Raw genomic sequence first — 22457 nt, 5'->3', positions numbered from 1 at the left:
CCCGAAGGTTCAATGCCACGTCCACAAAAGCTCCTCACTGACTTCTGTCTTTAGCCAATTGGATCCAGTTTCTACTTTGTATTCCTATTTCTGCAAGATCCATCTTAATGTCCTTCCATCTGCAGCTAGATTTTCCTAGTGGACGTTTTTCGATTGGTCTTCCAGTCAAGACTTTGAAAGCGTTCCTACTTTCTTCCATGACGTGCCCACCTCAGCCTCTTAGATTTGATAACTCTAGCAGTGTTCAGTAAACGGTATAGGCCCTAAATTATTTCGTTCCTCGTTATGAAGTTTCTGCTATTCCCCATTCCGTTCCTCTTGTGTCCGAATATTCGCCTCAGGATTTTATACTCAAATATTTTCTGGAGCCGCGGTGGCTCAGTGGTAGAGCGTTTACCTCTGGTGCTTGGGGTCCCGGGTTCGATCCCAGCCCTCGCCAAGTGAACTTTGTGGTAGACAAACACCGTGGGGTTCTCCCGTTTCCTCTCACTTTCTTCATTCCACCATTTCATTCATTTCTCATATTCACCGTCTCCTTTAGCCTAACCGGCACAACCGTGGGACGTAAAACTCAAAGATTTCATTTCATTTCAAATATTTTCTTTCTATGTTCTTCCCTCACAGTAAGTGACCACCATTCTCAACCATACAGAACAACAGACATGATTATCGTTTTATATATATTCTAAGCTTCAAATTAATAGACGGAATTCGCGACGACAAAAGATGTTCAACTGAATAATAACAGAAATTCTCTGCTTTTAGTCGACATTTAATTTCTTCGTGACTATGGTTTTGGTCTGTTAATATTGATTCTAGATATTTCAAAGTATCCACTTTGTCGAAAGTGTTATTTAAATTTTAACGCATCCATAATTTGACGTATTACGGTCCCGACGCAATTCCATGTATTTAGTTTTCTCTGCATTCACTTCTAAACCCATGTCTCTGCAAGCGTTTAATAAGATCTCTGAATTCTTTCTATTGTTCTCCTATCATCCTCTCTTATATTTATATTATCAACATACTCCATTTCAAAGAAAATAATATTTATTTTATATTAAATGAAATACTATCTACGAAGGATAACAGAAAAAGAAGAAGAAGAAGAAGAAAGTTTACGGTTTAAAAGTAATGTCATCCAAATTAGAAGCATTCTTCCAAACCAACTCTTGCTAACCTGTCACCGAACTTCCGTAAAGCACGTTGGACCATATTCTTCTGAAATGCTATTTGCGTACGAATTGCGTCTTCTAGTTGTTCTGTACTGGTACTGTGTGTGTGCGTAATAGAGACCTGCACGGACCGAATTTTTCGGCCCGAGCCCAATCCAGCCCGAATGTACCTAGGCCCGGCCCAGCCCGGGCCCGAAATGTTTTGCAGAGTTTAGGCCCGAGTCTGGTCCGGCCCGATAATTTTTTTAAAATTCTTGGCCCAAGCCCGGCCCGGGCCCGATAAATTTTGAAAGTTTCATTTTGTAACATTTTTCACGTGCAAACCTCAACATTTGCCTTTATTCTAATTATCGTTTAACGAAAGTCAATAATTATTAAAGAATCGCAATTAATCGGCCCCAGCCCGGCCCGACCTGAAGATAAATCAGTGTCAGCTCGCTCAAGCCCGGTCCGGCCCAAAGAAATAACAGAGTCGGCCCGCCCAAGCCCGGCCCGCAGGCCGGGCCGGACTTCGGGCTGAGGCCGGCCCGTGCAGGTCTCTAGTGTGTAACCCCATAGAAAATAATCGGACTGCGATAGATCATTGAGAGATGAGGTCCCCTGGAATTAATTCGTCGTTTACGAAGTTATGTAATATGCTAATGTAACATTGAGAACTTATTGCCATTAAATGTCTCTCTAATTTAAACATAGCTCCACACCATATGGTAAGATCGTTTTCAAAAGCAAAAACTTTCTTCTTCGATTTTTTTAAATGACACTTCATTTGATGAAGGTAAAAGGAAATCATTTTTGTTTTGTTTCAAATTATAACTTTACACTATGATTTTAAAAACTATCAGATTTTCCTACCGATTGTTGCAATCATGTGAGTAGGGAAGCCCAGTTTTTACCGATTCACAACAAAACTAAGTTTCAGCTTAAAGACCAAAGACATCCATACATTCAGTTTAATGAGAATGATGAATTCGATGTATCAAATTTCTCATAAAAAGAACGAAAGCGTTAAAAAGTTTTTTTTTTTTAAACATTTGAAATGGTGATTTTTTTCTCGATGGTATTCATTGGCTTGAATGAACGAAATACTTTTAAGTTCTAAGGTCAGTGGTCGAAGTGAGACGGTATACGGTGGTATGCCATACTGCCTCTGGTTTTTCGGTGATCAAGACATACCGTCACTGGAAAGTGGATGCTAATATACCTTTAAAAATTCATTTCTATACACAATAATTGATGTATAGCTTTGCACGTCAAAGATTTTAAGTTAGCAACATCGACATTTTTGTTACCTTTTCCTATCTCTTGTTTTTAAAATGAGGTGTCTACAAGTTCACTCCTTGCTTCTATGCAAGAACTCGTGTTGGTTGTTCCTGGTCAGGGCACTACGTCGTAAATTGTAAAAAGTTTTTTTCAGGTCTGATATCCTGAATGAAGCTTCCCTGGATTTTCCTCATTCACACGAGGGTGGTACGTAACTTATCGGTCCCACGCCGCTTCCTTCCTTTCCCAATCCTTTCTTCCTTCCATTTCCCCGGATTGTGTGCTCGCCTAAGGACGTCATCCCTCAAACGTGACGGGCTAAATGTCCATAGATGCCGAAATCCCAGAAATTTAAATTTTAACTCCTCGTGTTGGTTGTATTGGTTTCAGATAAGGTCCACATAACAGAAAGGAATGAGTCATGAGCAAAATCCAAACAAAAGGCAGTGTATTGAAGATGCGACTCGTTTAAACTGAAATCGGAAAATATTGTTATGAGTTCGCTGGGACTCCTTTTGTGCCTACAATGATAAAGAAATACATAACTGAGTTCGATATTTACAAGAAAAAATATAGTTTATGCAATGAAAAAAGTATGTTGTTTTGCTTAAGTGTTTTGTGTTAAATCTGCTGTTTTGCTTATCGTTTTATACTAAGCGTTTTATATTTTGTTTTGCCATAGTCAATTTGTTTCTTTCTTATGTATGCGTGTAATATTTTTGCCTTACTGCATATAATTGCCACGTTTTGAGTATAGGTGGTTTTAGGGATTGTCTGCTGTGGAGGTGAACCTTCTGTGGGTCTGGAATACCCATCAATCGAGTGAAGGTCTGCGAGTTCTTCGGTGGGAAATTGTTTAAAATTGTTACGTAAAAACTGGGTTTTGATTTTTTCATATATAATTCTCTATAAGACAACTAAAGGTGATATTTTTATTTTTCTCAAAGTTGGGGGAGGGGCAAAGATTCTTCATGCCTCCCCGTAACTACGGAAAAACTCTTTCATGGTTTTGAGTCATTGTGTAAATAGAAATGAGGCAACATACCCTCATTGTATTTCAACATTTAGATAGACGGTATGTCTAGTCAAAATGGTAATAAAACATATCGCCTCTGCTTTTTCTCCACTTCGAACACTGTCTAAGGTTGTCTTCGCGTAGTCGTTTGTAAACCACTTGTTATACATACGCGAAGGTCGTTTTACAACATCAAGAAGGACAAGGGAGATAAATTTGATCCTTGTGGTACACCAAACAATTACAACATTTCAATAAACTTTTTGTACCCAGTGTCAATAATGCTAGCACGAATTACATGTACAGAATAGATAACATTTAACACATTTTTTTTTTTTTAAATTCACGAGGTTCTATGCTGTTGAATAGGATTTATGTGTGCAACGATGTACAGGTTTTTGATTGCTACACCAGAAGTGTTAACCATTTCTAATGCTTGATTATTTTGTACGTTACGTTACTCTACATTTCTTTCTTTTTTTCTTTTCAGATCCGTGGGTGACAACAGCCAATCAGAATGAGTTGTCACAAGATTTTTCTAGTCTTCGTTGCTTCTCTGGTGAGTATTAACGATATTGCACCTCTCTGCTAAAATGCATTTACTATAAAAGGGTGTATAGAGCTATAAGCTAGATTTAAAAGTGGAAATAAAAGAAGGGATTCAAAGGAACAAGTTATTCTGGGCAACTTTTCTTTGTGAGGTTTGTAAACACTGTTTCACATATACAGGGTGTTCCTAAAAAAGTCCCTTCCTTTGGATTACCTGTAGTGCCTTTATCGTTTCCTCGGATTCTTTGGGAATATTTTTTCTGAAATGTAACTTCCATATTTTTATAGTAGTGCAATGATAATCAGCTTTATAATTCGGCTTTATTTAAGCATTTCGCTGGGCTTTTTTTTTTTTTTAAATCGTCACATGCATTATGTAAAACTTTAACCGACAACCAGCAATGTAAAGAACCAGTGCTAAACCCACTAGTAAATCCGCCCTCGCTTGGACGAAGAAAAAGGTGGCTCGTGAGGGAATTCATGCCAGTAAAAACTGAAGTGTTTTTTTTTCTGCTTCAAACTAAAAGAAAGAAACTTTACAAGGGTTACTAATTGTTCTACATTAGATAAACTTCCTTCCGTTAGTTTGAAGCGAAAAAGCTTTACCTTTTACTGATGTAATTTTCTTCATGATCTGATTCTGTTCTAAACATATCCATCCATGGTTCAAGACAGGGCAGTGCCATGGAGGGGGGGGGGCGAGCGGGGCGACGGCCCCCGGGCGCCGAAGTATGGGGGGCGAAAAAATCGGGAGAAAAAGAGGCAAAAGAAAGGAAAAATTACTTGGATGGGGGCGCCGTCGTATACTCTCGCCCCGGGCGCTGATTTTCCACGGTACAGCCCTGGTTCAAGAGGTATACGATATCAAATGCAGGATAAAATAAATACAGGGAAGGTCAAAATGATGGACCAGATTTCAGAAATTTGTTCTGTGAAATCTAATAAACGTATGTTATTGTGAGACATGTGCTAAAAAAAAAGGTAAACTGTCACTCTATACTCCAGATTTAGCACTGCAAGTTTTGGCAACAACAATTATATGGATTCGTGGTAAAGAGGTGTTGCTAAGTGGAGACAGTACAGCACGATCAGGTGGCAGGTTCTGTAACAACACTGGACCCCTGTCATTTGCTAAATGAAACTCAGAGCACAACGCCATAAATGGCTTCTCTTAGCATAGCTAGGGCATACCGCGTTCGATGACAGGAATATTTCTGTTTTACTGTACCAACAATCAAAAGAGAAGTTCGAAAAAAATCGCGAATGGATAAAGAAGAAGAAGAAACCACCCCATCCGTTTTTTCTATATATATTTTTTGTGAAGCAACTGAAGCAGGATCCCGAAAGCTATGGTTTCAGGCAATTTGCAAGGCGCAGAGAGTTTCCTCCGAAGAATTACAGTGGTTATGAATTTGCAAGAAGCGGGCGTGTCCACAGACGTAAAATAACGGAAGACGATCATTTTTGCCTTTTCTCAATTCCGCATTTAGAATTGCGAAAAGCCACAAACGTTGTTTCGTTCTTACGGTTCATCAGCTTAGCTATTGAGCGTAGCTTCTTCAAGGTTAACTGTTCTTCAATCTTCTTCTCTAAATGTTTATTAAACTTCCGTTGTTTATTCGTTAGGATTATCATTTCCGTGACGGACGAATTCTCTGTATAATAACAATCAGCTCAGGGAAATTTGTACCTAGATCAAATAGCATTATTGAATTTCTTGGTTGTAGGTTCGATTTCTTACATTTGGTATCGTGAGGCTTCCATCTACAGTTTTGTCTGTTTCATAAAATGACTGTCCCCATTGTCATTGATACACTGAAAAAAACCATTATCAGGACAGCGGTATATTACACAAATCTACGGATTCCATATGTTTACTACGGAAATCTTTACGGAGCATACTTTATCCATATGCTACATGCGTACTATATATTTCCCGTTTAGATGTTACATCATGCCGTTACAGGATGTCTGGCATATAACAGTCTTCCGTATAGATATTACATACGTCAGCTATATGTTATATACGTCCATTTGTAGGCCCATATGAGATGCTTACCGCCTATATATAGTCATACGGAAAGTGCGCATAGATGGAACATTTATACGGACAGTATTATCCCCATCAGGAAGTCGCGGTCGGAAAGAGAGAATGCCGCCATCGACATTGGCGGGCCGCCCGAGGCAGCCGGCACCCTTCCGCTGCGGCACGACGATCTACTTGTTTAAAGTTGCCGACCTTTTGCCAAAGTGGCAAGCGGTCGAAAATCGTAAAATCGAAAATCGTCGGCCCTTTGTCAACTCTTTGCCAATTGTTGCTGAACCTCTTTCCGACTCTTTGCCGACTCCTTATGCCGGCCTCTTTCCGACGGCGGCGCCGACGCATTTAATGCTCATTTCCGGCTGTTTGCCGAGTGCTCGGCAAGGCAACTATTCGTCGCAGTCGAAAATCGCGCGGAAAGGCAATCCGACCACTGCGTCTGGTCGGCATGGACAAATTGTCCGACTGTAGGCAGCAGGATCCTGATGGGTATAAAACATACGTGTTCAGTTCTATGTTTGCTGCAGGATTACATATAGTCGTACTTTGAGTCCAAAAACTACAGGATTTACGCATGTAACCTACGTTTATACGTACGCCATATCCATTTTTTCTCTATGTAGCCAGGTCTCTTAGTTAGAGGGCATGATATGAACTCATTGCTCCAAGAATAGGCTAAGCCTCTGCTTTAGTGTCTCCATTAAATCCAGAAGTTACAGAAATCTCACGCTCCCGGTTTTAATTCGGGATGAGCAAAATAGGGTTTTATAAAAACCGGAAACCGGTTTCTAGGAAAATCCGAAAAACAAACATTTCGGTTTTCTCCAAAACCGGTTCGGTTTTTCACCGAAAGAGGTTTCGGTTTTCTCCAAAAACCGGTTCGGTTTTTCACCGAAAGCGGTTCCGGTTTTCATCAAAACCAGTTCAGTTTTCACCGAAACTGGTTTCGGTGAAAACTTGAAAAAAACAAAACTATTTCTGTGGAAACGAATTCTGTTTCCGGAGAACAACGAAACACCATTCTGGTCAGAAATAGAACAAATTCTGGAAAAAACGGAACCGGTTTTGAAGAAAACCGAAGCCGGATCCGGTGAAAAACCGAACCGGTTTTGTAGAAAACCGATAACCGGTTTCGGTGAAAACCGAACCGGTTTTGTGAAAATTTTCAAAAGCTGGTTTCGGTTTTCTAAAATCGAAAACCGAACAACCAGTTTTTGTGCCCACCAGTAGTTTTAATACTGCGTTTTCGTAGAAAAAAGAAGATAAGATGTAGCGAGAAATAATTGTTTGATTCAGCATCCCAAGGAATCTCCATCTCTTCTCTTATTCGACTATTGAAACCGGTACATTTAAATATATCACTTCTGCTTAGCATATAGCACTCCTAGCAGTGTTCATAGGTTTCCGTAAGAAAATTTCCCTCGTCTGACACAAAATTTTCCCTTTTCTAATCAAATTTTCCCTATTTTTGGGGTGTCTAATTTCTATGATTGAAGTTACGTCATAAAATTAATTTAGCTATATTAATGAAAGTGCCAATCATATTTTAGGATTTAGGATTTAGATTTCTGGGCTTTCGGCATTTTATGACCATATTAGCTCGTTAGGTTTGAGATACGACGTCCCTCAGCGATTACACTATCTGGGGAAAGGGAAGGAAGGAAGCGGCCTGGGACCTATAAGTTAGGTACCACCCGGCATTTGCCTGGTGGGAATGTGGAAAACCCAGGAAAACCTCATTCAGGATGGCTGTTCTGAAAAAAAAAACTTTTTGTAATTTTTCGAACCGAGTGCTTCCACCGGGAATCGAACCCGGAACAGCTCGCACTGAAGACGAGAGTGTTAGTGACCACGCTACGCGGGGACCACCCAATCACACTTTATTCATTAGCTTTTTACTGCAATTTTTTTCACCTTTCCCTTAATTTGTTTTTAGAAAAAATTAGAAATATACCTATCCAACAATGGATGCAAATTGTGCTTCGCTACTTTGAACAGACACACAAACACACAAACGGTTGCTATTGTATTAGCTTAACAAAAATAAATAAATAAAAAATAAAGCATTTATATTAGTCACTCAGTAAGAGTGAGAATTTTCCTAGCTTTTCACGTTTTATCGAAAAAAATCTTTTTCTTTCTTTTTCTTAAATTGACTTACCAAATTTCCCTAGATTATTAAAATTTCCCTCAAACTACGAACACTGCCCTATACAGGGTGTTTCAAAACAGCACCGGCAACGTTTGGGAGGTGATTCGTGACACCAAGATAAGTCAAAAAGTACAGACCAACCTGGGTGCACAAATGCTTCCTTTCGGAGTTATAGGCTGCCGAAAACATGAAAAAAAAATGAACTTTAAAGGTCCATAACTCCAAAACTGTGGGACTTTCTGCGTAGTCGGGTCAAGACTTCACTTAAGAACTAATAGGTGCCCTATCCAAATATCCATGTTTCAGAGTCCTAAGGTACTTATGCAACAATTTTTATAGAGGGAGTTTGGCTACGAGCACATAATTTGAAGTGCTCACCAACTACGTCTATAAAAATTGTTGCGAAAGTACCGCAGGATTCTGAAACATGATATTTGGATAGCGCACATATTAGTTCCTCAGTGATGTCTTGACCCGACTATGGTAGGTAACAGTTTTGGAGCTATGGACCTTTAAAGTTCATTGTTATGTTTTCGGCAGCCTATAACTCCGAAAGGAAGCATTTGTGCACCCAAGTTGGTCTATACTTTTTGTCTTATTTTGGTGTCAGGAATTACCTCCCAAACGTTGTCGGTGTTGTTTTCGAACATTCTGTAGTTGCGAAGTGTACCATTGCTTAGAATTAAGCTCTGTTGTATTAAGGTTTGTATTAAGGTTTTCTTGTGAAATGAAAATGATTTTTTTTTTTTTTAAGTTTAAAGTCCCGCCATTATGATCTTGAGGCTAAGAGAAGATGATCATTAAAGCAAACGAATGATGATGAAAGCATTGGTGGAATGAGAAAATTGGAGGAAACAGGAGTACCCCGAGAAAACCCATGAACACGGTACTGTCCGCCACAAACTTACGTGGCCGTGGATCGAAGCAGGAACCCTGCACATTAGACATACGCGCTCTACCACTGAGTCACCCTGTCCCCAAGGTTTTCTTGTCTCATAACTGTTTTACAAGTATCGTGTCGTCTCAATTCTTGCAAAACATTTCTCGTCTTGTAAATTTATGCACTACAAAGCTTATGCTCTGATTTTTTTCTTAATTTCTGCTAGAAATTATCAGAATCTTTCTATCATGGGAGATGCACGAAGGGCAGTGGAGGATCTAGGTCAGGGCCGCGGGGCCTAGGCTCTCAGTTTTTTGAGTTACTAAAATAATTGAACCTATTACTTAAATATTTTTGAAAGTTTATAGTACACTGATGATATACCTATAAAATAGCCGGAATTCTGGCTTCCTCCCCCCCCTAGTGTTTACCTTCTAGATCCGCCGCTGATGAAGGGTGCAATATAGTAACATTTAAACCACATTTATTATTATAGTATACTGTGCAGTGACTTGGGAATGTTTAAACGTTGATTAATACTCTACATTCTGTTTCTACGATCACTCTATCAATTTTTATAATTTTTCTATTACGAATCTTAACACTTGAACGGTGTTTGAGATCTAAAACTAGGGTGGACTACTGTTACATACAACAGTCTCGAAATTTCTCGTCTCAGAAACAAGACGACAGTTCTCATGTTCATCGTCTCGTCTCGAATTTTTTTTTTTTTTTTTTTTAAAGTAGTTCTTTCTTCCACTCTCGTAGCGTTTCGTGAGCAACACTAGTGCTCGCAGTTTCTTGAGCTCAGGTCTACTAAACTTCTTGGGACTTCCTATCCTGAATGGAGCTCACACTCACTAATCTAATTGGGGCTTCTCCTCCTCAATCGGGCTCATACTCACTAATCTGATGGGGGCTTCTATCCTCAATAGGGCTCACACTCACTAATCTGATTGGGGCTTCTATCCTCAATGGGGCTCACACTCACTAATCTGAATGGGGGTTATATCGTCAATGGGGCTCACACTCACTAATCTGATTGGGGCTTCTATCCTCAATGGGGCTCACACTCACTAATCTGATGGGGGCTTCTATCCTCAATAGGGCTCACACTCACTAATCTGAATGGGGGTTATATCGTCAATGGGGCTCACACTCACTAATCTGATTGGGGCTTCTATCCTCAATGGGGCTCACACTCACTAATCTGATGGGGGCTTCTATCCTCAATAGGGCTCACACTCACTAATCTGAATGGGGGTTATATCGTCAATGGGGCTCACACTCACTAATCTGATTGGGGCTTCTATCCTCAATGGGGCTCACACTCACTAATCTGAATGGGGGTTATATCGTCAATGGGGCTCACACTCACTAATCTGATTGGGGCTTCTATCCTCAATGGGGCTCACACTCACTAATCTGATGGGGGCTTCTATCCTCAATAGGGCTCACACTCACTAATCTGAATGGGGGTTATATCGTCAATGGGGCTCACACTCACTAATCTGATTGGGGCTTCTATCCTCAATGGGGCTCACACTCACTAATCTGATGGGGGCTTCTATCCTCAATAGGGCTCACACTCACTAATCTGAATGGGGGTTATATCGTCAATGGGGCTCACACTCACTAATCTGATTGGGGCTTCTATCCTCAATAGGGCTCACAATCACTAATCTGAATGGGGGTTATATCGTCAATGGGGCTCACACTCACTAATCTGATTGGGGCTTCTATCCTCAATGGGGCTCACACTCACTAATCTGATGGGGGCTTCTATCCTCAATAGGGCTAACACTCAATAATTTGAATGGGGGTTATATCGTCAATGGGGCTCACACTCACTAATCTGATTGGGGCTTCTATCCTCAATGGGGCTCACACTCACTAATCTGATGGGGGCTTCTATCCTCAATAGGGCTCACACTCACTAATCTGAATGGGGGTTATATCGTCAATGGGGCTCACACTCACTAATCTGATTGGGGCTTCTATCCTCAATAGGGCTCACACTCACTAATCTGAATGGGGGTTATATCGTCAATGGGGCTCACACTCACTAATCTGATTGGGGCTTCTATCCTCAATGGGGCTCACACTCACTAATCTGATGGGGGCTTCTATCCTCAATAGGGCTCACACTCACTAATCTGAATGGGGGTTATATCGTCAATGGGGCTCACACTCACTAATCTGATTGGGGCTTCTATCCTCAATGGGGCTCACACTCACTAATCTGATGGGGGCTTCTATCCTCAATAGGGCTCACACTCACTAATCTGAATGGGGGTTATATCGTCAATGGGGCTCACACTCACTAATCTGATTGGGGCTTCTATCCTCAATAGGGCTCACACTCACTAATCTGAATGGGGGTTATATCGTCAATGGGGCTCACACTCACTAATCTGATTGGGGCTTCTATCCTCAATGGGGCTCACACTCACTAATCTGATGGGGGCTTCTATCCTCAATAGGGCTCACACTCACTAATCTGAATGGGGGTTATATCGTCAATGGGGCTCACACTCACTAATCTGATTGGGGCTTCTATCCTCAATAGGGCTCACACTCACTAATCTGAATGGGGGTTATATCGTCAATGGGGCTCACACTCACTAATCTGATTGGGGCTTCTATCCTCAATGGGGCTCACACTCACTAATCTGATGGGGGCTTCTATCCTCAATAGGGCTCACACTCACTAATCTGAATGGGGGTTATATCGTCAATGGGGCTCACACTCACTAATCTGATTGGGGCTTCTATCCTCAATGGGGCTCACACTCACTAATCTGATGGGGGCTTCTATCCTCAATAGGGCTCACACTCACTAATCTGAATGGGGGTTATATCGTCAATGGGGCTCACACTCACTAATCTGATTGGGGCTTCTATCCTCAATAGGGCTCACACTCACTAATCTGAATGGGGGTTATATCGTCAATGGGGCTCACACTCACTAATCTGATTGGGGCTTCTATCCTCAATGGGGCTCACACTCACTAATCTGATGGGGGCTTCTATCCTCAATAGGGCTCACACTCACTAATCTGAATGGGGGTTATATCGTCAATGGGGCTCACACTCACTAATCTGATTGGGGCTTCTATCCTCAATAGGGCTCACACTCACTAATCTGAATGGGGGTTATATCGTCAATGGGGCTCACACTCACTAATCTGATTGGGGCTTCTATACTCAATGGGGCTCACACTCACTAATCTGATGGGGGCTTCTATCCTCAATAGGGCTCACACTCACTAATCTGAATGGGGGTTATATCGTCAATGGGGCTCACACTCCCTAATCTGACTGGGGCTTCTATCCTCAATGGGGCTCACACTCACTAATCTGATGGGGGCTTCTATCCTCAATAGGGCTCACACTCACTAATCTGAATGGGGGTTATATCGTCAATGGGGCTCACACTCACTAATCTGATTGGGGCTTCTATCCTCAATGGGGCTCACACTCACTAATCTGATGGGGGCTTCTATCCTCAATAGGGCTCACACTCACTAATCTAATTGGGGTTTCTCCTCCTCAATCGGGCTCACACTCACTAATCTGATTGGGGCTTCTATCCTCAATAGGGCTCACACTCACTAATCTGAATGGGGGTTATATCGTCAATGGGGCTCACACTCACTAATCTGATTGGGGCTTCTATCCTCAATGAGGCTCACACTCACTAATCTGATTAAAGCTTCTTATCCTGAATGGAGCTCACATTCACTAATCTAATTGGGGTTTCTCCTCCTCAATCGGGCTCACACTCACTAATCTGATGGGGACTTCTATCCTCAATAGGGCTCACACTCACTAATCTGAATGGGGGTATATCGTCAATGGGGCTCACACTCACTAATCTGAATGGGGCTTCTGTCCTCAATGGGGCTCACACTCACTAATCTGAATGGGGGTTATATCGTCAATGGGGATCACACTCACTAATCTGAATGGGGCTTCTGTCCTCAATGGGGCTCACACTCACTAATCTCATTGGGGCTTCTATCCTCAATGGGGCTCACACTCACTAATCTGAATGGGGCTTCTGTCCTCAATGGGGCTCACACTCACTAATCTCATTGGGGCTTCTATCCTCAATGGGGATCACACTCACTAATCTGAATGGGGCTTCTGTCCTCAATGGGGCTCACACTCACTAATCTCATTGGGGCTTCTATCCTCAATGGGGATCACACTCACTAATCTGAATGGGGCTTCTGTCCTCAATGGGGCTCACACTCACTAATCTCATTGGGGCTTCTATCCTCAATGGGGATCACACTCACTAATCTGAATGGGGCTTCTGTCCTCAATGGGGCTCACACTCACTAATCTCATTGGGGCTTCTATCCTCAATGGGGATCACACTCACTAATCTGAATGGGGCTTCTATCCTCAATGGGGATCACACTCACTAATCTGAGTGGGGCTTCTGTCCTCAATGGGGCTCACACTCACTAATCTGATTGGGGCTTCTATCCTCAATGGGGCTCACACTCACTAATCTGAATGGGGCTTCTGTCCTCAATGGGGCTCACACTCACTAATCTCATTGGGGCTTCTATCCTCAATGGGGCTCACACTCACTAATCTGAATGGGGCTTCTGTCCTCAATGGGGCTCACACTCACTAATCTCATTGGGGCTTCTATCCTCAATGGGGATCACACTCACTAATCTGAATGGGGCTTCTGTCCTCAATGGGGCTCACACTCACTAATCTCATTGGGGCTTCTATCCTCAATGGGGATCACACTCACTAATCTGAATGGGGCTTCTGTCCTCAATGGGGCTCACACTCACTAATCTCATTGGGGCTTCTATCCTCAATGGGGATCACACTCACTAATCTGAATGGGGCTTCTGTCCTCAATGGGGCTCACACTCACTAATCTCATTGGGGCTTCTATCCTCAATGGGGCTCACACTCACTAATCTGATTGGGGCTTCTATCCTCAATGGGGATCACACTCACTAATCTGAATGGGGCTTCTGTCCTCAATGGGGCTCACACTCACTAATCTGATTGGGGCTTCTATCCTCAATGGGGCTCACACTCACTAATCTGAATGGTGCTTCTATCCTCAATGGGGATCACACTCACTAATCTGAATGGGGCTTCTGTCCTCAATGGAGCTCACAGTCACTAATCTCATTGGGGCTTCTATCCTCAATGGGGCTCACACTCACTAATCTCATTGGGGCTTCTATTCTCAATGGGGCTCACACTCACTAATCTGAATGGGGCTTCTGTCCTCAATGGGGCTCACACTCACTAATCTGATTGGGGCTGCTATCCTCAATGGGGCTCACACTCACTAATCTGAATGGGGCTTCTATCCTCAATGGGGATCACACTCACTAATCTGAATGGGGCTTCTGTCCTCAATGGGGCTCACACTCACTAATCTCATTGGGGCCTCTATCCTCAATGGGGCTCACACTCACTAATCTGATTGGGGCTTCTGTCCTCAATGGGGCTCACACTCACTAATCTGATTGGGACTTCTATCCTCAATGGGGCTCACACTCACTAATCTGAATGGGGCTTCTGTCCTCAATGGGGCTCACACTCACTAATCTGATTGGGGCTCGAGCTAATGCTCAGTTATTGAGCTCGAGCCCGGTTGAGTGCTAAGTTCGCGAGTTTTGCTCCACATACGTGCAAGCGAGAGTTCGAAGAACTGGATGTATGTCGCTTGCACGTAGAACATGCAACGTATCAACAGTTCTACTTGCGAATACTTTGAGGAACTGACTTTTGAGCACACCAAGAAGAATACAGGTGGATAATACAAAGTTCCTGGCTGTATTGAACAATATACCCGAGAGGAGGAAATCTTTTATTTCTGCGCCGATGAACCTTTATGTCTATTAAAGCCTCCCTTACTTTAAGTAAATGATCAAGAAGTTTAACGCTGTTTCTTTAAAGTAAGATGTAATTTTTTACCGTAGTTCATTTCGCTCTTATGTTGATTTCACGCCATATTGTGTGTGTAACAATAAAACCATTAGTAAGTAAATATTTAGATAGAATTAATATGAATGAGTCGTGTCGTGTTCTCACAATAAGATACCGAATACAAAGAGTAACCAGGGGAAAATGCTTCTAATATCCGGGACTCCCGAGGCGAGCCGGGACACCCATCATGACAGGGGTTTCGAGATATTTGCGTTGAATAAAAGCCGAAATAACTTAGAAGCAGGTAATTCACTCCCAAAGACAAAGATAAGAATCTGAAAGCATTTTGTAATGGTGCCTACTCCCATGTACACAAAATACCTTCTTATCCTTAATTTACTTTATATATATTTCTTTAAAGATTTATCCATTGTAACAGCTTTTTTTCACTTCTTCTCGGCCACTCCTTCACCGTCTGTTATCGAAAGCAAATTGTTTTCTTCGCTTAATGGATGCAACACATGGATGGCGTCCATTTTCTTTCATCTTCCTCAATAAACAGTTATCGTATATTGTCAAAAACTAGGGTTGCCAGTGGATTACTTATTATCTTTCTAGACGAATAAATTGTTTGGGTTCTATGAATTAAGACAGATTTGAGCTCATTTACGTAACGTAGGTACACAGTAAAGTATGGCTATATTGATTCAACACGATGGCTCTATATTTTTGCCCTAGTTGCGTTAAATTTTGATATATTTTTGGTGTTAATTTAACTCCATCAGATTTTGGAGTAAATTGTTAAAATACAGTAGTAGTGGTTATAATTCAACTCCTGGCACAAATCTGCGTTCCGTATTAAGCTTAACAAAAATTGCAGAGGGTAATGCACAGTGGCTTATTTAGAATTTTGTTTCGGGGGACTATGTACATCACGAGGAAACAGGAGGAGCAATTGGCCATCTGAGTTTGACAATTAAATAGGTATACTTTAATCGATTGTCTGCTAATGTATTAAGGAAAAACGTCAAACTCGTGTGTCGGTAGAGGATCTTACCCCCCCCTCCCTCTCAGGCAAATCTGAAATGACGCTCCTGCAAACACGTTGAATATTTGTATTCTTAATTTGAAGTAACTGATTTCAGTTTAGAAGAAATGAAAATCTTCTGCCATCTATAAATATTTTGTTGAAATTTTTCGAGTTGCCTACGATTAGTTCAAGGTTAAGTGAGATGCCATTCGGACCTGGGGAGGTTTCTTAGCATCAGGGTTGAGCAATGACTTCATACGTAAGGCTATCTCCCAGCTGCCAAAATTCGCCTTCAGGTCTGAGAAGGATATAGTGATCGACGTTAAAATTCGAAATGGATTGATTTCTGTCGTTTCTGGTTCGAATATCGCCTCGAGAAGCGAACTTACTTTCGCTCTCTACATTCTGACTAAATTTGGTGTTCATCCAGACAGCAGCTCTTGAGATCTTCTTGTCTTACGGACGTACCGAGAGGCTAAATATACAAAAGAGTTTTGGCGAATCAAAGCTCCTAATAATAACTATAGCTTCACTTGAAGCCATAATTTCCTTTTTACATCTCATACCTGGGTATACAATAAGGTCAAATATATATAAATAAACCACGCGACCAATCTCGGTCAAATTTTCAATATAAATAAGGCTCAGGCCTGGGAAGGTATTTATAATTTTACTTTGACGGTACAACGTAAGAGAGAGAGGAGATATATAAAAATGTTTGAAAATGACCGACATTAGATCGAATCCATAGTTTTCGGGGTCGCTGAGATGAACAGTGACACTTCCGATGCTGTTTAAATCCAAATTCAGCCCCACAACTTGGAGGAGGGCGAAAATGACCGATATTACTGCCGAATCCATAGCTTTTGTGGTCGCTGAGATGAACAGTGACACTTCCGATCCCGTTTACATCCAAATTCAGCCCCACAACTTAGGGAAGGAGAGATATTTAAAAATCGAAAGTGACCGATATTAGTACCGAATCTATAGTTTTACGGCTCGCTGAGATGAACAGTGATACTTCCGATCCCGTTTAAATCCAAATTCATCCTGCAACTTGAAGTATGGGGAGATATATCAAAATGATTGAAAATGTCCTCTATTAGTGCTGAATCCATAGATTTTGGGGTCGTTGAGATGAGTAGTGACATTTCCGATGCCGTTTAAAATCCAAATTCAGCCCCACAACTTGGGGGAGGGAGTTATATAAAAATGATCGAAAATGACTGATATTACTCCCGAATCCATAGCTCTTTGGGGTCACTGAGATAATAGTGACACTTCCAATGCCGTTTAAATCGAAATTTACTCCTTTATGTCCAAAATGAAACTGTTCTCCCCGTGCGAAGAACGGGTATTCTGTAAGTAATATATATATAGAGCTATAGTTGAACCGATAACTTCCTGTATTACATCTCGTTCTTAGATAAACAATAAGATTAATCAGTTCTCTAAAACGCAGAAAATAGCAATAAAAAGTAATGAGTTATTAGAAGATACATTTGAATGAACACTGAGTAATTGAAATATTACTAGAAATTAAGTACAGTGTTTATATAGTAGGACTTATTGTAGTAACAAAACATATGGTGGCAGTTAAGAACATATGTATATTTATATATACACACACACACATGTTATTACGTATTTCTAAAATTTACTAAAGCTGACAGGAAACTATAAATATAAGTTTTTCGTTTCATGCTTAGCAAAGTATCAAACACTCGTATTACTTATATGAATCCTCTTCATTTATAGATGACGTTAGCTTTCTCAGCAACATTTACCAGGGGATGCTTTTGCAACGTTCTCATGTATCTAGGAGTTGTGAGGCATCGATCCATCAGTGCCGTTTCCTCTAAAAAGAAAAAAGAAATTAAATAAGAAAAAAAATTGTAAACAAATCACTGCAGACGTACTGACTGATTCAAGTATTAATCAAACGAAAAAACTGGATTAATTTGATAAATAGTAGTTGTCAACATTGATATCTGTGAGTTATATGATGGCTGTCTCTTTTTCTTATATATATACAGATTCATATACGAAAACCTTTAGCAAGATTTGTATTTTTTCTTTCTACATATATTAGCTCCTGTAAACAACTCTAGTAAAAGGTCATATTCCCTGGAAACATAAAGCATTAGTAATATAAAACAGAGACAATTTCATGTTTTCTGCTTTTCTTTGGTAAACCATCCTGAATCTAAATCCCACTTTATTTGCCACAATTTTATGTATAGGGTTAGGATAAATGATTTATTCGTTTTGAAAAGGCTATATTTTCAAAAGTATCACATGCACACTCATGTCCAAAATGATTGTCGCATATCTATAACTGTTTTCTTGTAAGAATATAATTTGATAATGATTTTGCAGGGTACTTTTAATACTGATACTATGTGTATAATCAGGAAATGTAAATTTTGTGGTAGATTTCATAGGAAAAGAATTATAAATACGAAAATTAGAATGAGTAAAACAAAATGTTGCTAAATGGACAAGAAAGTTTTATTTTCGTTTTATTGTTCTTATTTACTGCTCTTTTGACATGAAATTTGCCACGTATATGTCTTTGCCGATTATACATATACTAACATTATAAGAAATACCTGGCGATTTCGTTATCAAATTATATTCCTACAACAACACATTTATAGACATGCGACAATAACTTTGGACATGAGTGTACATACATAAAAGGTATATGAAAAGAACCATAAACTCATTAAGTTTGTATTGTGTGGCAGGACGACTCCATTATCTTTCCGATCGGGTGTGGCAGTGTGGCAATACGAGGTTAGAATCTGTCAAAAATGGAAGTAAAGCGAGAAGAAACTTTTTGTGTTCTTAAATATGCCAAAATGTTGTTCTGTTATAGTTGTGCAACGTGCTTTCAGAAGAGAGTATGGAGAAAAGAACCGCCATGTAAACAAAGCATTTTACGATGGTATCGGCAATTCAAGGACACCGATTGCATATGTAAAGGAAAAAAAACACCTGGCCTGCCAGATCTCCTGATTTAACGCCCTGCGACTTCTTGCTCTGAGGGTACGTTAAGGATCTTGTTTACGTATCCCCCACTACCACAATCCTTAATGAACTTCCACATTGCAGAATTGCGCATATTGGTGAGAATGACCTAGGTTTGTTTCCTTGGCCTCCCAGATCTCCTGATTTAACGCCCTGCGATTTCTTACTGTGAAGGTAACGTTAAGGACCTTGTTTACGTATACTCACTGCCGCAATCCTTAGTCGAGCTCAAAGAACGCATCAATGCTGCAATGCCGAATATTGACAGGACTATGCTACAAAATGTATGGAATGAGCTCGAGTATTGTCTGGACGTGTTGTCGTGTCATCAAAGGGGCAAATATTGAGCATTTGTAGAGGGTGTATAACGCTTATTGTGTCAGAACAAGTCCATTATCTTTCCGATCAGGTGTGGCAGTACGACGTTAATACCTGTCGAAAATGGAGGGAAAGCAAGGAATAAAGACATCGAGTATCGTCTGGAGTGTTGTGGTTGGTGAAAGGGGCACATATTGGTGAACATTTGTAGAAAGTGTATAAACTTGGTGAGTTTTTGGTTCTTTTCGTATATATTTCGTTTGTGTACGTGTAACACTTTTGAAAATACAAGTATAACCTTTTCAAAATAAATAAATCATTTATGCTACCCTGTATTATGTTCGACGTATTTTACTTCATTTAATTTAACTTCTTGAATCAATAATCTCTCGATTGGTTTGACGAAGCTCTTCACTCTTCCCTATTCGGAGCCAAATTTCGCTGTATGACGTCATAAAATCAGTTAAATTATAGTTGCAAAATTTAAGGACAAAATTGAACCATTACAACCTAAAGAAAAGCATGTCAAACTACTATTATGTACCCATATTATGTACTAGCTGAATATACCCATGCTTCGCACGGTGGCTGTATTTGGAAGTCAACGCCTGTGGGAGTATCACCATTGATCTCAGCGACCACGAAAACTATGGATTTGACATTAATATCGGTCATTTTTGGATTACTTTTATATGTCTCGGTATCTCACCTCCCCCTCCCCTTCGGTGACCCCCGGCCCGGAGCCAAATGGTGTGAATTTGGAAGTTAATGCGATCGGAGTTTCACCATTGATTTCAGCGACCGCGAAAACAATATCGGTAATTTTCGACACTAATATCGGTAATTTTCTACTACTTTTAGATGTCCCCGGTAAACGCCCCCCTGAGACTCCCCTGGTTTCAATTTTGACAAAAACGTTTAACTCTGGTCGGGGGCCTGGACCAAGGTATTCGTGACTAAAATTTGGTAACTCTTGGTCAATTTGTCTGGTTCCCAAGTCAGTTCCGGTAAACGCTCCCCTGAGACCCCCTGGTTCTAAATTTTAAAAAGAGCGCTTCGTCTTGATCTGGGGACTGGACCAAGGAACCCCTGACCAAATTTTAGTAACTCTCGGTTCACTCGTCTGGTACCCAGGCCGCACACAGACAAACACGCAAACTCTTTATTTTATTTATATCAGATTAGATGAAAGCAATTCTCCATCTGAACGTTACTGTGTTTTCTTCAGATATTCGAATTCTAAGAATAGTACCTTCAACCCATCACTTACTAGGGCAAATCCATTTCTCACAGTTTGAGGTAGGAAAAAATAAAACAACTTAAGAACCTGTTTGACGTAGCATATGAGAATCAATCACTTGGCATACTTCTTCAGAAGTTTTAAACTCATTTCCTTGTTGACAAAACAATGAATTGTGATACTTGAAGAAAAAAACATCCGGTGTATTGTTGATGTCAAAAAGGATTCTGATGTTGAAACAACCTTTGCCTTATTAACTTCATTCTTTGCTCGTTTCTCTCCTTCTTTCTTCAAGTGTATAGTCTGTGGTGGAATGTTTATACAGTTTGTCGTGTTCTTAAATGTCAAGTGGTAAATAACTAGTAATGTCTGCAGTACCTATTTACTATCTTAAAATAGGCCTTCAATTTCAAATAATAAACAAGGGAGTTGTTTTGATGGGAGTGTTTGAGAAACTTGAAAATGGAAGGATGAATCAAATATTAACTATCAGATCCCTTCCAGTGTTAGCAGGTTCTCTCAACCAAAAATCCTCCAACAAAAGTAAAATTTTCTGTCAGGGATACCCATTCACAGGCCGGTAGCCAGCCCAAAAATGTAGGGGGGACCCGATCCAACCATATTATAGTTCATTTTCAAGCCTACCGTGAAAACTTTAGGGGGGCAGTGAAAATTTAGGTGATGCCGACCCATCCTAGCCCCCCCCCCGTGGATACGGACCTGTCCATCCATTCATGCTCTTAGACGAAAACTGTTCAAATTTACCATTATGGCCTCAAATTTAACATTCACTGTCTCAAATTTCTTGTTCTCTCCCTCAAATATAACGTTCACTGTCTCAAATTTACCATTCTTCCCTCAAATTTAATTTTCTCTCCCTCAAATGTGCCATTCTCCTCTCAAATATAACGTTCACTGTCTCAAATTTACCATTCTTTCCTCAAATTTAACTTTCTCTCCCTCAAATGTGCCATTCTGCTCTCAAATATAACATTCACTGTCTCAATTTTACCATTCTCTCCCAAATATAACATTCGCTGTCTTAAATTAACCATTCTTCCCTCAAATTCAAGTTTACTGTCTCAAATTTACCGTTCCCTCTCTCAAATTTAACATTTACTGTCTCAAACTTACTATTCTTCAATCAAATTTAAATTTACTGTCTCAAAATCGTTCTCTCGCTCAAATTTAACAATCACTGTCCAAAATTTACCATTCTTCACTCAAATTTAACATTCTTTGTCTCAGTTACCATTCTACCCTTAAATTTAACATTCTCTCCCCTCATATTTAACAATATCATTCTCAAATACAGTATAACTTACTATCTCAAATTTACCATTTTCTCCCTCAAATTTAACTTTCACTGTTTCAAATTTACTATTTTCCCCACAAATTTAACATTCTCCCCTTCTTTCGATGATTGTCAATGATTTGTCTGTGTGACGTCACTCATAAGCTTCGGTGCTCTTTAGAATCCGTTGTTTCACGGTATGCGGTGACTCATCCGCCATGGATCGTACTATCTGTAGAAACAACTAAATACACTAAATACAAACAATACAATACAACAATTGGAGGTACCTGCAGTGAAACATACAAAAGTTAGATCATTATCTAAGGTATAAAGGAACAGATACACGGTGAGATCTGTTGCCCATGGGACTAGACGAGACGAGAAATGAGGTTTTTTCGTCTCGTCTCGTTTTTCTTAATTGTGTCATCTACAAGTTACCAGAATCTTTCCGTATCACGAGAGGTCCATGAACATACAACATTCGATTTATATTTATTATTGGAGTATATTGTATACTGATTTGTGTATCTGACAAATGAGGGGTGTAG

The 22457-nt window shown here is 40.4% G+C and overlaps 1 protein-coding gene across 1 annotated transcript in view; it reads left to right on the top strand.

Annotated features, from left to right (window-relative positions):
• m (zona pellucida domain-containing protein miniature) overlaps positions 1-22457 on the top strand; it is a 244358-nt gene that overhangs the window by 150661 nt on the left and 71240 nt on the right. The window contains exon 2 of the mRNA XM_081756801.1: positions 3941-4009. Within this exon, the coding sequence (XP_081612927.1) occupies positions 3968-4009 (42 nt within the window). The 5' untranslated portion in view covers positions 3941-3967. The remainder of the gene's footprint in view (positions 1-3940; positions 4010-22457) is intronic.

This window comes from Thermobia domestica, chromosome 4 (genome assembly GCF_964235325.1).
Source record: "Thermobia domestica chromosome 4, izTheDome1.hap1.1, whole genome shotgun sequence".
NCBI lineage: Eukaryota > Metazoa > Arthropoda > Insecta > Zygentoma > Lepismatidae > Thermobia > Thermobia domestica.
Note: the sequence above shows the minus strand (reverse complement) of the source record. Positions and strands in the feature narration are given on the sequence as shown.